This window comes from Telmatherina bonti (genome assembly GCF_933228915.1).
Source record: "Telmatherina bonti genome assembly, chromosome: 18".
Lineage (NCBI taxonomy): Eukaryota > Metazoa > Chordata > Actinopteri > Atheriniformes > Telmatherinidae > Telmatherina > Telmatherina bonti.
Genome location: NC_136616.1, coordinates 38,283,389 through 38,296,986, shown reverse-complemented (window position 1 = coordinate 38,296,986; position 13,598 = coordinate 38,283,389). Strand labels below are relative to the sequence as shown.

General features: G+C 53.2%; 2 protein-coding genes across 2 annotated transcripts; one reads left to right on the top strand and one right to left on the bottom strand.

Annotated features, from left to right (window-relative positions):
• Positions 1 to 694: 694 nt before the first annotated feature.
• Positions 695 to 4,928, bottom strand: trappc1 (trafficking protein particle complex subunit 1). Its single transcript, XM_079257397.1, has 5 exons — positions 4,896 to 4,928; positions 4,206 to 4,304; positions 3,923 to 3,993; positions 2,667 to 2,805; positions 695 to 918 (listed from the first exon to the last, which is right to left on the bottom strand). Exons 2-5 carry the CDS (start codon positions 4,302 to 4,304, stop codon positions 790 to 792), a joined length of 438 nt encoding a protein of 145 aa, XP_079113523.1. The 5' UTR covers positions 4,896 to 4,928; the 3' UTR covers positions 695 to 789.
• Positions 4,929 to 5,143: 215 nt separating this feature from the next.
• Positions 5,144 to 10,390, top strand: psmb6 (proteasome 20S subunit beta 6). The gene is made up of 7 exons (XM_079258003.1): positions 5,144 to 5,250; positions 6,219 to 6,286; positions 6,370 to 6,435; positions 8,309 to 8,374; positions 8,453 to 8,582; positions 8,652 to 8,796; positions 10,215 to 10,390. Exons 1-7 carry the CDS (start codon positions 5,152 to 5,154, stop codon positions 10,340 to 10,342), a joined length of 702 nt encoding a protein of 233 aa, XP_079114129.1. The 5' UTR covers positions 5,144 to 5,151; the 3' UTR covers positions 10,343 to 10,390.
• Positions 10,391 to 13,598: the final 3,208 nt, after the last annotated feature.

The window sequence follows — 13,598 nt, the reverse complement described above, 5'->3', positions numbered from 1 at the left end:
GGTCCTTGCAGAACTTCTGGCAGAATTCCGGCCAGGTCCTGGCAGAACTCGGGCCGGGTCTTTGCAGAACTTGGGCCAGGTCCAAGCAGAACTTAAGGCAGAACTCGGGCCGGGTCCTTGCAGAACTCCTGGCAGAACTCGGGCCGGGTCCTTGCAGAACTTCTGGCAGAACTTGGGCTGGGTCCAAGCAGAACTTCAGGCAGAACTCGGGCCGGGTCCAAGCAGAACTTCTGGCAGAACTCGGGCTGGGTCCAACTTCTGGCAGAACTCCGGCCGGGTCCTTGCAGAACTTCTGGCAGAACTCGGGCTGGGTCCTAGCAGAACTTCTGGCAGAACTCGGGCCGGGTCCTTGTAGAACTCGGGCCGGGTCCAAGCAGTGCTTCTGACAGAACTCGGGCCGGGGTCCTGGCAGAACTCGGGCCGGGTCCTTGCAGAACTCGGGTCGGGTCCAAGCAGAACTTCTGCCGAATTCGGGCCGGTTGCCTGCAGTCCTCCTCAGATTACGGCCACTAATCCAGCTGTTAATCAGCATTAAGGCGGCGGTTCCGTCAGCTGGAGGATAAATGGGAACGCCATCTGGAAGCCGTGACCTCCTGGTGGAGGACATCACGGACCGGGTTCATTCAGAACTTATTTATGAAACGGATCAGTCAGCTGATTGGCTGATTTACTGATGATGAAAAACCAAACAGGATCAGATATTTGATCAGTTTAATTCAACACACTTCCAACTGAAGACACAAAACCACCATGAAACACAATGAATAGAAGGAATCTCTGTGTGCTGGGTCAGGCGGCTCGAGGGCTGTAGTAGGGCAGAGCGCGGATGAAGCCGTCCAATCGGCTGCTGAAGAGCTCGCTCTCCAACGTGTTGGTCGACGCACACACCGGGTTCTTCACGATCAGCTCCACGTACAGCTGCAAGACACATTTACTGAGATCAGCCTGCGAGGTCCAGATCTACGATCCGGGACAGATCCGACAGACCCGGGACAGATCCGGGACAGACCCGGGACAGGTCCGGGACAGACCCGGGACAGGTCCGGGACAGGTCCGGGACAGACCCGGGACAGACCCGGGACAGACCCGGGACAGGTCCGACAGACCCGGGACAGGTCCGACAGACCCGGGACAGACCTGGGACAGACCCGGGACAGATCCGGGACAGACCCGGGACAGACCCGGGACAGACCCGGGACAGACCCGGGACAGGTCCGACAGACCCGGGACAGGTCCGACAGACCCGGGACAGACCTGGGACAGACCCGGGACAGATCCGGGACAGACCCGGGACAGACCCGGGACAGACCTGGGACAGACCCGGGACAGATCCGACGGATCATCTGGTCCCATCAGCCAGAGACAATCAATCAATAATCAATCTCGCCCAGGATGTGGTCACCAAGACACTGGAAGCCTCAGAGAGCTGCTGGTTCCTGTCCAGCAGTGTTTCTCATTCCGGTCCTCAGGCCCCCGCCTGTTTTAGACATGATCCTCCTCCAACGCACCTGAGTCACATGACTGGTCTTCCTCGTCAGCTTTTCTGTTAATGAACCTTTGTTTCATCCAGGTGTGTTCAGGTAGGGTTGCCTAGGAAACATGCAGTGGGGGGTTTCCGGATCAGAACCTCCAGATCAGAACCTCCAGATCAGATGCTGATGGAGCTCTGCTTTGTGTGTGTCTTACGGTGCTGTATATGTATACAGGCTGTTCCTCTCCCTCCCGTTCCCACTCTGACCTGCTGCTTCTCTGTACTGTCATCTGTCTATCTGAGCCTCTTTCTCCATTTCCTTCTGATCTAAATCATAGATCTGGTCAGCTGGTCTCTCAATGCAACTTAGAAAATCTTCTTTCCACAAAGAATGGCCGAAGGGGATCCTGCAGGTCCCGACGGGATGCAAGGTCATGTGTCTGCTGCTGCTTTCTGTGAGGGATTTCTACACAACTGGATTTATGATAACTGGGTTTCTGCTGGTTGGTGTGTGCGGTTTCCTGGTGAACATTCTGGAAGATCTGTGATGGACTACGCCGAGCAACTAGCACTCTAACTCATGTGTGACAGCACTGGACCGCGACTGGAGCTGGTCCTGGTTCTGGAGCTCATCCGTAGGCGGGAAACATCCGAGCGGTTGCTCGGTTTTGGTGGAAACTGACCCCCGATTCGCCTGTTTCGGAGTCCGACAGAGACCACTAAGGACTCAAAGCTGAGCCAAACGAAGCTGTTATCTGGATCTGGCTCCCTGACTGGCCTTGGGCAGGCTGGTGATCACGTCTCCTGGAATGTAATGCTGTCTGACGCTCAGTCCCCTCCTAACCCCCCTCCTAACCCCCCTCCTAACCCCCCCTCCTAACCCCCCTTTCTAACCCCCCCTCCTAACCCCCCTCCTAACCCCCCCTCCTAACCCCCCTTTCTAACCCCCCTCCTAACCCCCCTTTCTAACCCCCCCTCCTAACCCCCCTCCTAACCCCCCCTCCTAACCCCCCTTTCTAACCCCCCCTCCTAACCCCCATCCTAACCCCCCTTTCTAACCCCCCCTCCTAACCCCCCTCCTAACCCCCCTTTCTAACCCCCCCTCCTAACCCCCCCTCCTAACCCCCCCTCCTTGTGCTGCAGTGTGTGTGTGTGTGTGTGTGTGTGTGTGTGTGTGTGTGTGTGTGTGTCTTACGGTGCTGTAGATGTGCTGCAGTGTGTCCCTGGCGTTGCTGACTGACAGGTCGGTGTTCATGACGAACTTCAAGCCGCTGGGAGTCTCGTAGTAGTGGAGACGGTACCTGCTGGTCTGAAAGGACAGGAAGCCGTCCTTCCTGGGACACACACCGCTAAGGACCACACACACACCGCTAAGGACCACACACACACCGCTAAGGACCACACACACACCGCTAAGGACCACACACACACCGCTAAGGACCACACACACCGCTAAGGACCACACACACCGCTAAGGACCACACACACACCGCTAAGGACCACACACACACCGCTAAGGACCACACACACACCGCTAAGGACCACACACACACCGCTAAGGACCACACACACACCGCTAAGGACCACACACACCGCTAAGGACCACACACACACACACACACACACCGCTAAGGACCACACACACACACACACACACCGCTAAGGACCACACACACACACACACACACACCGCTAAGGACCACACACACCGCTAAGGACCACACACACACACACACACACCGCTAAGGACCACACACACACCGCTAAGGACCACACACACCGCTAAGGACCACACACACACCGCTAAGGACCACACACACACACACACACACCGCTAAGGACCACACACACACCGCTAAGGACACACACACACACACACACACACACACACACACACACACACACACACACACACACACACACACACCGCTAAGGACCACACACACACACACACACACACCGCTAAGGACCACACACACCGCTAAGGACCACACACACACCGCTAAGGACCACACACACACACACACACACCGCTAAGGACCACACACACACACACACACACACACCGCTAAGGACCACACACACACACACACACACCGCTAAGGACCACACACACACCGCTAAGGACCACACACACCGCTAAGGACCACAAACACACCGCTAAGGACCACACACACCGCTAAGGACCACACACACCGCTAAGGACCACACACACACACACCGCTAAGGACCACACACACCGCTAAGGACCACACACACACCGCTAAGGACCACACACACCGCTAAGGACCACAAACACACCGCTAAGGACCACACACACCGCTAAGGACCACACACACACCGCTAAGGACCACACACACCGCTAAGGACCACACACACACCGCTAAGGACCACACACACACCGGCGGTAAACAAACAAACATGTAAACAAACAGGTGCTGAGAAGGATACAGGTCCAGAGGAGACATCTTGCTGACAAAGGAGCGGATGGAGAACAGCATCCCGTACATCAGCTTGAATTCCTGCACACACACACACACACGCACCGTTAACATACACACACGCCATTAACACACACACCCACACACATCCACACACCGTTAACATACACACACACACACCCACCATTAACACACACACACACACACACACCATCAACATGCATACACATTCTGTGAACACACACCGTGAACACACACACACACACACGCACACAGAGTTAACACACACACACCTCCTCCTTGGAGATCCCCGCCTGCTTCTTGCGGTTCCATTCGTTGTAATATAAACAGTTTCCATTACGGTCAAATATGTAGAGATTATGAACCGTCATCTGGGTAAAATATCAATAATCACCATCAGCAGACATAACAATTCATCATTGATCAATAAATATCAATAAATATCAATAATCACCATCAGCAGACATAACAATTCATTATTGATCAATAAATATCAATAAATATCAATAATCACCATCAGCAGACATAACAATTCATCATTGATCAATAAATATCAATAAATATCAATAATCACCATCATCAGACATAACAATTCATCATTGATCAATAAATATCAATAAATATCAATAATCACCATCATCAGACATAACAATTCATCATTGATCAATAAATATCAATAAATATCAATAATCACCATCAGCAGACATAACAATTCATTATTGATCAATAAATATCAATAAATATCAATAATCACCATCAGAATACAGCATTACTTCATGTTAACTTTACAACCTTATTTCCTGTTAACTCAGAAAAATCTTTTTATAAAACCGTCTAAACTAGAATGTTTATCATTTACAGGAATAAAAATATCTTACTGTCAGAAATATATGGAAATATTTATGAAAATAAACGTTAAAAATGAGATTTTTTAAAGTCTTTAGAAGAGCGACAGTGTTTACCTTCTCTTCCCGTCGCTGCCAGGACCCCACTAAGGTATCTGCTGACGTGCCCGAACAGAAATATGTTGTGGTGTTTTATAATTTAACATGTGATCTTTCCAAACACACACACAGGCATAAAACATTGTTTACTCTTTTAATAAAGCTCATATCTGCTGTGATTTTAATAAGATTTAACAAGACCCTGATGCGGTAAACGGAATAAATCCGGCGGCATGTCGGACAGCTAATCTCATGTTTGTCATAGAGAGAAAAGATGGCACTAGCACCACCACTCATGCCGGTCTTCGGACGGAAAATATCTTCTAAAAACGACATGGTTCCGAACTGGAGCAGTCAAGAAGTCAGCACTGGGGTGAGTTGGGGGTCTGTGCAACTGGAGCGGTACCAGACTGAACCGGTTTGGTTCCAGTTTGGAGACTTTAACGAGCGAAAAGCCGCTGAATGAGACAGCAGTTCTAGTTAGCTCCGCGTCTAGGCTACAGCTAGCTCCGCGTCTAGGCTACAGTTAGCGCCTTAGCTCGGTTTAAAGGCTACAGTTAGCGCCTTAGCTCGGTTTAAAGGCTACAGTTAGCGCCTTAGCTCGGTTTAAAGGCTACAGTTAGCGCCTTAGCTCGGTTTAAAGGCTACAATTAGCGCCTTAGCTAGACTTAAAAGCTACAGTTAGCTCCTTAGCTTGATTTAAAGGCTACAGATAGCTTCTTAGCTTGACTTAAAGGATACAGTTAGCTCCATAGTTTGATTTAAAGGCTACAGTTAGCTCCATAGTTTGATTTAAAGCCTACAGTTGACTCCTTAGGGTTACCACATCAGTACTGGTCTGGAGACTGTGGACTGAGGATCTGGTTGCAGGTAAAACCATGATGAGGTGGAGAAGACTGGCTGGAAATGATGAAGAACACCAGCAACATGGAGAAACAGGCTTCATCACTGAGACCAGAACTGGACTAACTCCAGACCATCTGGCCAGCATGGTTCCAGGAACCACTGACAACAGGGTTATGTAGGACTTCAGTACCTGGTGGGAGTGGACATTTATAGGTGTGTTTACTGGATCCTCTGATGGTTTAGATATGACCATGGACAGCAGGACCACGGTGGTGTACACCTGTGGTACCTCGCTAAGCTAGGTCGACATATAATAATCATATAGAATGTAAAGTACCTAGAAAAGGCCGTCTGGTGGTCGTACCTGCGTCCAGGTGGACGGTTAGTCTTGGAGTCAGACTGATGGGAGAAACATGACAGCTTCACATGAAGGTGATGTAGCAGCAGCACCATGTCATGGTTCACTGCTTATTATCTCTCCCCCTCGTCTCCCAGACGACCATCATGGCGGTGGAGTACGATGGAGGAGTGGTGATCGGAGCAGATTCTCGGACCACTACAGGGTGAGAAGAGAAGCACCGTTTTACTGTCTGCTGACATCTGCAAGATAAACCCACCTGTCTACCTGTCCACCTGTGTCTTTCAGAGCCTACATCGCTAACAGAGTGACGGACAAACTGACTCCGATCCATGATCGGATCTTCTGCTGCAGGTCAGTCTGTCCTGAACGTCTCCCAGCTTTCTTTCTCTGTGGTGGGAGGGTTCCATCCATGGAGACCTGGAAGTCCTGGAGGTCCCAGTCTATGTCTGAATGTCTATACTAACCCTGTTCTAGATGCAGCTAGGAGACATGGTGGATGTTCTGATTCCTGATTGGGCCAGACCAGTTCTAACTGGTTATTCACACTGGTGCAGACTGGTTCTAACTGGTGCAGACTGGTTATTCACACTGGTTCTAACTGGTGCAGACTGGTTCTAACTGGTGCAGACTGGTTATTCACACTGGTTCTAACTGGTACAGACTGGTTCTAACTGGTGCAGACTGGTTATTCACACTGGTTCTAACTGGTACAGACTGGTTCTAACTGGTGCAGACTGGTTCTAACTGGTGCAGACTGGTTATTCACACTGGTTCTAACTGGTGCAGACTGGTTCTAACTGGTGCAGACTGGTTATTCACACTGGTTCTAACTGGTGCAGACTGGTTCTAACTGGTGCAGACTGGTTATTCACACTGGTTCTAACTGGTGCAGACTGGTTCTAACTGGTGCAGACTGGTTATTCACACTGGTTCTAACTGGTGCAGACTGGTTATTCACACTGGTTCTAACTGGTGCAGACTGGTTCTAACTGGTGCAGACTGGTTATTCACACTGGTTCTAACTGGTGCAGACTGGTTCTAACTGGTGCAGACTGGTTATTCACACTGGTTCTAACTGGTGCGGACTGGTTCTAACTGGTGCAGACTGGTTATTCACACTGGTTCTAACTGGTGCAGACTGGTTATTCACACTGGTTCTAACTGGTGCAGACTGGTTCTAACTGGTGCAGACTGGTTCTAACTGGTGCAGACTGGTTCTAACTGGTGCAGACTGGTTATTCACACTGGTTCTAACTGGTGCAGACTGGTTCTAACTGGTGCAGACTGGTTCTAACTGGTACAGACTGGTTATTCACACTGGTTCTAACTGGTGCAGACTGGTTCTAACTGGTGCAGACTGGTTCTAACTGGTGCAGACTGGTTATTCACACTGGTTCTAACTGGTGCAGACTGGTTCTAACTGGTGCAGACTGGTTCTAACTGGTGCAGACTGGTTATTCACACTGGTTCTAACTGGTGCAGACTGGTTCTAACTGGTGCAGACTGGTTATTCACACTGGTTCTAACTGGTGCAGACTGGTTCTAACTGGTGCAGACTGGTTATTCACACTGGTTCTAACTGGTGCAGACTGGTTATTCACACTTGTTCTAACTGGTGCAGACTGGTTCTAACTGGTGCAGACTGGTTATTCACACTGGTTCTAACTGGTGCAGACTGGTTCTAACTGGTGCAGACTGGTTATTCACACTGGTTCTAACTGGTGCACACTGGTTCTAACTGGTGCAGACTGGTTATTCACACTGGTTCTAACTGGTGCAGACTGGTTCTAACTGGTGCAGACTGGTTCTAACTGGTGCAGACTGGTTATTCACACTGGTTCTAACTGGTGCAGACTGGTTCTAACTGGTGCAGACTGGTTCTAACTGGTGCAGACTGGTTCTAACTGGTGCAGACTGGTTATTCACACTGGTTCTAACTGGTGCAGACTGGTTCTAACTGGTGCAGACTGGTTCTAACTGGTACAGATAGGTTCTAACTGGTGCAGACTGGTTATTCACACTGGTTCTAACTGGTGCAGACTGGTTCTAACTGGTGCAGACTGGTTATTCACACTGGTTCTAACTGGTGCAGACTGGTTCTAACTGGTGCAGACTGGTTCTAACTGGTACAGATAGGTTTCCCGGTCCAACCTGCAGCAGAAGGTGTGTCTTCATCGGCGGCGGTAGAAACGTAGGCATGACCTTGGCCTGCTTCCTGTTGCAGGTCTGGTTCTGCTGCCGACACCCAGGCCATCGCCGACGTGGTCACCTACCAGCTGGGCTTCCACAGGTAACACCCCCCCCACCCCCCACCCCCAGACACCTGTCCACTCTGCCCACCTGTTCTGACCCGTGGCCCCACCCCCAGCATCGAGCTGGACGAGCCCCCCCTGGTGGAGACGGCGGCCAACCTGTTCAGAGCCAGCTGCTACCGCTACCGGGAGGAGCTGACGGCCGGCATCCTGGTGGCCGGCTGGGACCGCAGGAAGGGGGGCCAGGTGAGGACGAACCTTACGCGGTCTCTGCCGCTCCGGTTCATGTGTGACGCAGGTGTGTGTCCTGTCCAGGTGTACTCCGTCCCCGTAGGAGGGATGCTGGTCAGACAGCCGGTGTCGGTGGGCGGCAGCGGCAGCAGCTACGTCTACGGATTCATGGACTCCAACTACAAACCTGGACTCAGCAAGGACCAGTGTCTGGAGCTGGCCGCTGCAGGTAGGGACTGGGAGGCTTACTGGGAGGGTTACTGGGAGGCCTGCTGCAGGTAGGGACTGGGAGCTACTGGGAGGGTTACTGGGAGGCCTGCTGCAGGTAGGGACTGGGAGGCTTACTGGGAGGCCTGCTGCAGGTAGGGACTGGGAGGCTTACTGGGAGGCCTGCTGCAGGTAGGGACTGGGAGGCTTACTGGGAGGGTTACTGGCAGGCCTGCTGCAGGTAGGGACTGGGAGGCTTACTGGGAGGGTTACTGGCAGGCCTGCTGCAGGTAGGGACTGGGAGGCTTACTGGGAGGGTTACTGGCAGGCCTGCTGCAGGTAGGGACTGGGAGGCTTACTGGGAGGGTTACTGGCAGGCCTGCTGCAGGTAGGGACTGGGAGGCTTACTGGGAGGGTTACTGGCAGGCCTGCTGCAGGTAGGGACTGGGAGGCTTACTGGGAGGGTTACTGGGAGGCCTGCTGCAGGTAGGGACTGGGAGGCTTACTGGGAGGGTTACTGGGAGGCCTGCTGCAGGTAGGGACTGGGAGGCTTACTGGGAGGCCTGCTGCAGGTAGGGACTGGGAGGGTTACTGGGAGGCCTGCTGCAGGTAGGGACTGGGAGGGTTACTGGGAGGCCTGCTGCAGGTAGGGACTGGGAGGGTTACTGGGAGCTACTGGGAGGCCTGCTGCAGGTAGGGACTGGGAGGCCTGCTGCAGGTAGGGACTGGGAGGGTTACTGGGAGGCCTGCTGCAGGTAGGGACTGGGAGGGTTACTGGGAGCTACTGGGAGGCCTGCTGCAGGTAGGGACTGGGAGGCCTGCTGCAGGTAGGGACTGGGAGGCTTACTGGGAGGCCTGCTGCAGGTAGGGACTGGGAGGGTTACTGGGAGGCCTGCTGCAGGTAGGGACTGGGAGGCTTACTGGGAGGCCTGCTGCAGGTAGGGACTGGGAGGCTTACTGGGAGGCCTGCTGCAGGTAGGGACTGGGAGCTACTGGGAGGCCTGCTGCAGGTAGGGACTGGGAGCTACTGGGAGGGTTACTGGGAGGCCTGCTGCAGGTAGGGACTGGGAGGGTTACTGGGAGGCCTGCTGCAGGTAGGGACTGGGAGGGTTACTGGGAGGCCTGCTGCAGGTAGGGACTGGGAGGGTTACTGGGAGGCCTGCTGCAGGTAGGGACTGGGAGGCCTACTGGGAGGGTTACTGGGAGGCCTGCTGCAGGTAGGGACTGGGAGGCCTGCTGCAGGTAGGGACTGGGAGGCCTGCTGCAGGTAGGGACTGGGAGCTACTGGGAGGCCTGCTGCAGGTAGGGACTGGGAGCTACTGGGAGGCCTGCTGCAGGTAGGGACTGGGAGCTATTGGGAGGCCTGCTGCAGGTAGGGACTGGGAGGGTTACTGGGAGCTACTGGGAGGCCTCACCTGTGACCCGTCTACCTGTGTGCAGCGCTGAGCCTGGCCATGGAGAGGGACGGCTCCAGTGGGGGTGTGGTCAGACTGGCGACCATCTCGGAGGAGGGGGTGGAGCGTCGCGTCATCCTGGGAAACCAGCTTCCCAAGTTCTCCACACACTGAGCGCGCTCAGTAGTTCTGTTCACGTCTCTGGTGTTAATAAAGTTTTCAGACTCCTTTCTGTGTCGTTCCTTCGGCGCCCAGCAGGGGGAGACAGACCTCCAGTCATCAGACTGGTTTTACTGGTCTGTAGAAATCCTGCAGCATCATTTATAAAACTACATATGATGACATCAACTGTTGTCGTCGTGACAACAGGAAATAAAACCTTTCTCAGTAGGCGTCTAATCAGACCACCTGACACTTCCAGGAGGGAAAAACCACGACCTACATCGGGATCAGGTAGACTGGGTCCTCTAGGGGCATCAGGTAGACCGGGTCCTCTAGGGGCATCAGGTAGACTGGGTCCTTTAGGGGCATCAGGTAGACTGGGTCCTCTAGGGGCATCAGGTAGACCGGGTCCTCTAGGGGGGATCAGGTAGACTGGGTCCTTTAGGGGCATCAGGTAGACCGAGTCCTCTAGGGGCATCAGGTAGACCGGGTCCTCTAGGGGCATCAGGTAGACCGGGTCCTCTAGGGGCATCAGGTAGACCGGGTCCTTTAGGGGGATCAGGTAGACTGGGTCCTCTAGGGGCATCAGGTAGACCGAGTCCTCTAGGGGCATCAGGTAGACCGGGTCCTCTAGGGGCATCAGGTAGACCGGGTCCTCTAGGGGCATCAGGTAGACCGGGTCCTCTAGGGGGATCAGGTAGACCGGGTCCTCTAGGGGCATCAGGTAGACCGGGTCCTCTAGGGGCATCAGGTAGACCGAGTCCTCTAGGGGGGATCAGGTAGACTGGGTCCTTTAGGGGGATCAGGTAGACTGGGTCCTCTAGGGGCATCAGGTAGACCAGGTCCTTTAGGGGGATCAGGTAGACCGGGTCCTCTAGGGGCATCAGGTAGACCGGGTCCTCTAGGGGGGATCAGGTAGACTGGGTCCTTTAGGGGGATCAGGTAGACTGGGTCCTCTAGGGGCATCAGGTAGACCAGGTCCTTTAGGGGGATCAGGTAGACCGAGTCCTCTAGGGGCATCAGGTAGACCGGGTCCTCTAGGGGGATCAGGTAGACCGGGTCCTCTAGGGGGATCAGGTAGACTGGGTCCTCTAGGGGCATCAGGTAGACCGGGTCCTCTAGGGGCATTAGGTAGACCGGGTCCTCTAGGGGGATCAGGTAGACCGGGTCAGATGGGGACATCAGGGACAGAAATCCAATCCACTTTATTGAAGCAGCACATATAAACAAGCAGTTTCCAAAGTGCTGCACAGAATAAAACAAAGTTACAGTAATAAAATATGAATAAATACAAAGTAATAAAATTAATCCCAATAAACAGGTTAAACCTGTAAATAAGTGTATTATAAAGAAAAGTACACAGAGGACCACACAGCTCACAACCCTCACACCTCAGAGCGGAGTGTAGATCTGGATGAGGTCAGAGATGTATTTAGGGTATTTAGGTTCCGACTAGATATAGTTGGACTCACCTCGACGCATGGCTTGGGCTCTGGAACCAGAACCCTCGAGAGGGGCTGGACCTTCTTCCACTCTGGAGTTGCTCATGGTGAGAGGCGCCGAGCAGGTGTGGGCATTCTCATCAGCCCCCAGCTTGGTGCCTGCACGTTGGGTTTTACCCCGGTGGATGAAAGGGTAGTTTCCCTCCGCCTCCGGGTGGGGGGACGGGTCCTGACTGTTGTCTGTGCTTATGCGCCGAACAGCAGTTCAGAGTACCCACCCTTTCTGGGGTCCTTGGAGGGAGTGCTGGAGGGTGCTCCTTCTGGGGACTCCATTGTTCTGCTGGGGGACTTCAATGCTCACGTGGGCAATGACAGTGAGACCTGGAGGGGAGTGATTGGGAGGCATGGTCCCCCCCCTCTGAACCCAAATGGTGTTTTGTTATTGGACTTCTGTGCTCGTCATGGATTGTCCATAACGAACGCCATGTTCCAACATAAGAGTGTCCATATGTACACCTGGCATCAGGATTCCCTGGGCCGCAGTTCGATGATCGATTTTGTAGTCGTATCGCCGGACCTGCGGCCACATGCCTTGGACACTCGGGTGAAGAGGGGGGCGGAGCTTCAACTGATCACCACCTGGTGGTGAGTTGGCTCAGATGGTGGGGGAGGAAGCCGGTCAGATCTGGCAGGCCCAAACGTGTTGTGAGGGTCTGCTGGGAACATCTGGCTGAGTCCCCCGTCAGAGCGAGCTTCAACTCCCACCTTCAGCAGAGCTTCAACCATGTCCCGAGTGAGGCGGGGGACATTGAGTCCGAATGGGCTGTGTTCCGTGCCTCTATTGCTGAGGCGGCCGGCCGGAGCTGTGGCTGTAAGGTCGTTGGTGCCTGTCGTGGCGGTAATCCCAGGACTCATTGGTGGACACCAGCAGTGAGGGATGCCGTCAAGCTGAAGAAGGAGTCCTGGGCGTGGGAGGAGTTCGGCGAGGCCATGGAGAAAGACTTCCAGATGGCTTTGAGGCGATTCTATGGCCTATGGAGGATGCAATAAAGCTACCAACCTAGCGGCCTATGGAGGATGCAATAAAGCTACCAACCTAGCGGCCTATGGAGGATGAAATAAAGCTACCAACCTAGCGGCCTATGGAGGATGCAATAAAGCTACCAACCTAGCGGCCTATGGAGGATGCAATAAAGCTACCAACCTAGCGGCCTATGGAGGATGCAATAAAGCTACCAACCTAGCGGCCTATGGAGGATGAAATAAAGCTACCAACCTAGCGGCCTATGGAGGATGCAATAAAGCTACCAACCTAGCAGCCTATGGAGGATACAATAAAGCTGCCAACCTAGCGGCCTATGGAGGATGCAATAAAGCTACCAACCTAGCGGCCTATGGAGGATGAAATAAAGCTACCAACCTAGCGGCCTATGGAGGATGCAATAAAGCTACCAACCTAGCGGCCTATGGAGGATGCAAGAAAGCTACCAACCTAGCGGCCTATGGAGGATGAAATAAAGCTACCAACCTAGCGGCCTATGGAGGATGCAATAAAGCTACCAACCTAGCGGCCTATGGAGGATATAATAAAGCTACCAACCTAGCGGCCTATGGAGGATGAAATAAAGCTACCAACCTAGCGGCCTATGGAGGATACAATAAAGCTACCAACCTAGCGGCCTATGGAGGATACAATAAAGCTACCAACCTAGCGGCCTATGGAGGATGCAATAAAGCTACCAACCTAGCGGCCTATGGAGGATGCAATAAAGCTACCAACCTAGCGGCCTATGGAGGATGAAATAAAGCTACCAACCTAGCGGCCT

Excerpts from the sequence above, each read along its gene's own strand:
- trappc1 (XM_079257397.1), bottom strand. The coding sequence starts at position 4,304 with ATGACGGTTCATAATCTCTACATATTTGACCGTAATGGAAACTGTTTA. Across the intron at positions 2,806-3,922 it reads AAGATGTCTCCTCTGGACCT|GAAGGACGGCTTCCTGTCCT; the intron begins GTATCCTTCTCA and ends TGTGTGTCCCAG. Across the intron at positions 919-2,666 it reads TGCAGCACATCTACAGCACC|CTGTACGTGGAGCTGATCGT; the intron begins GTAAGACACACA and ends TGTGTCTTGCAG.
- psmb6 (XM_079258003.1), top strand. The coding sequence starts at position 5,152 with ATGGCACTAGCACCACCACTCATGCCGGTCTTCGGACGGAAAATATCT. Across the intron at positions 6,287-6,369 it reads GATTCTCGGACCACTACAGG|AGCCTACATCGCTAACAGAG; the intron begins GTGAGAAGAGAA and ends TGTGTCTTTCAG. Across the intron at positions 8,583-8,651 it reads ACCGCAGGAAGGGGGGCCAG|GTGTACTCCGTCCCCGTAGG; the intron begins GTGAGGACGAAC and ends TGTCCTGTCCAG.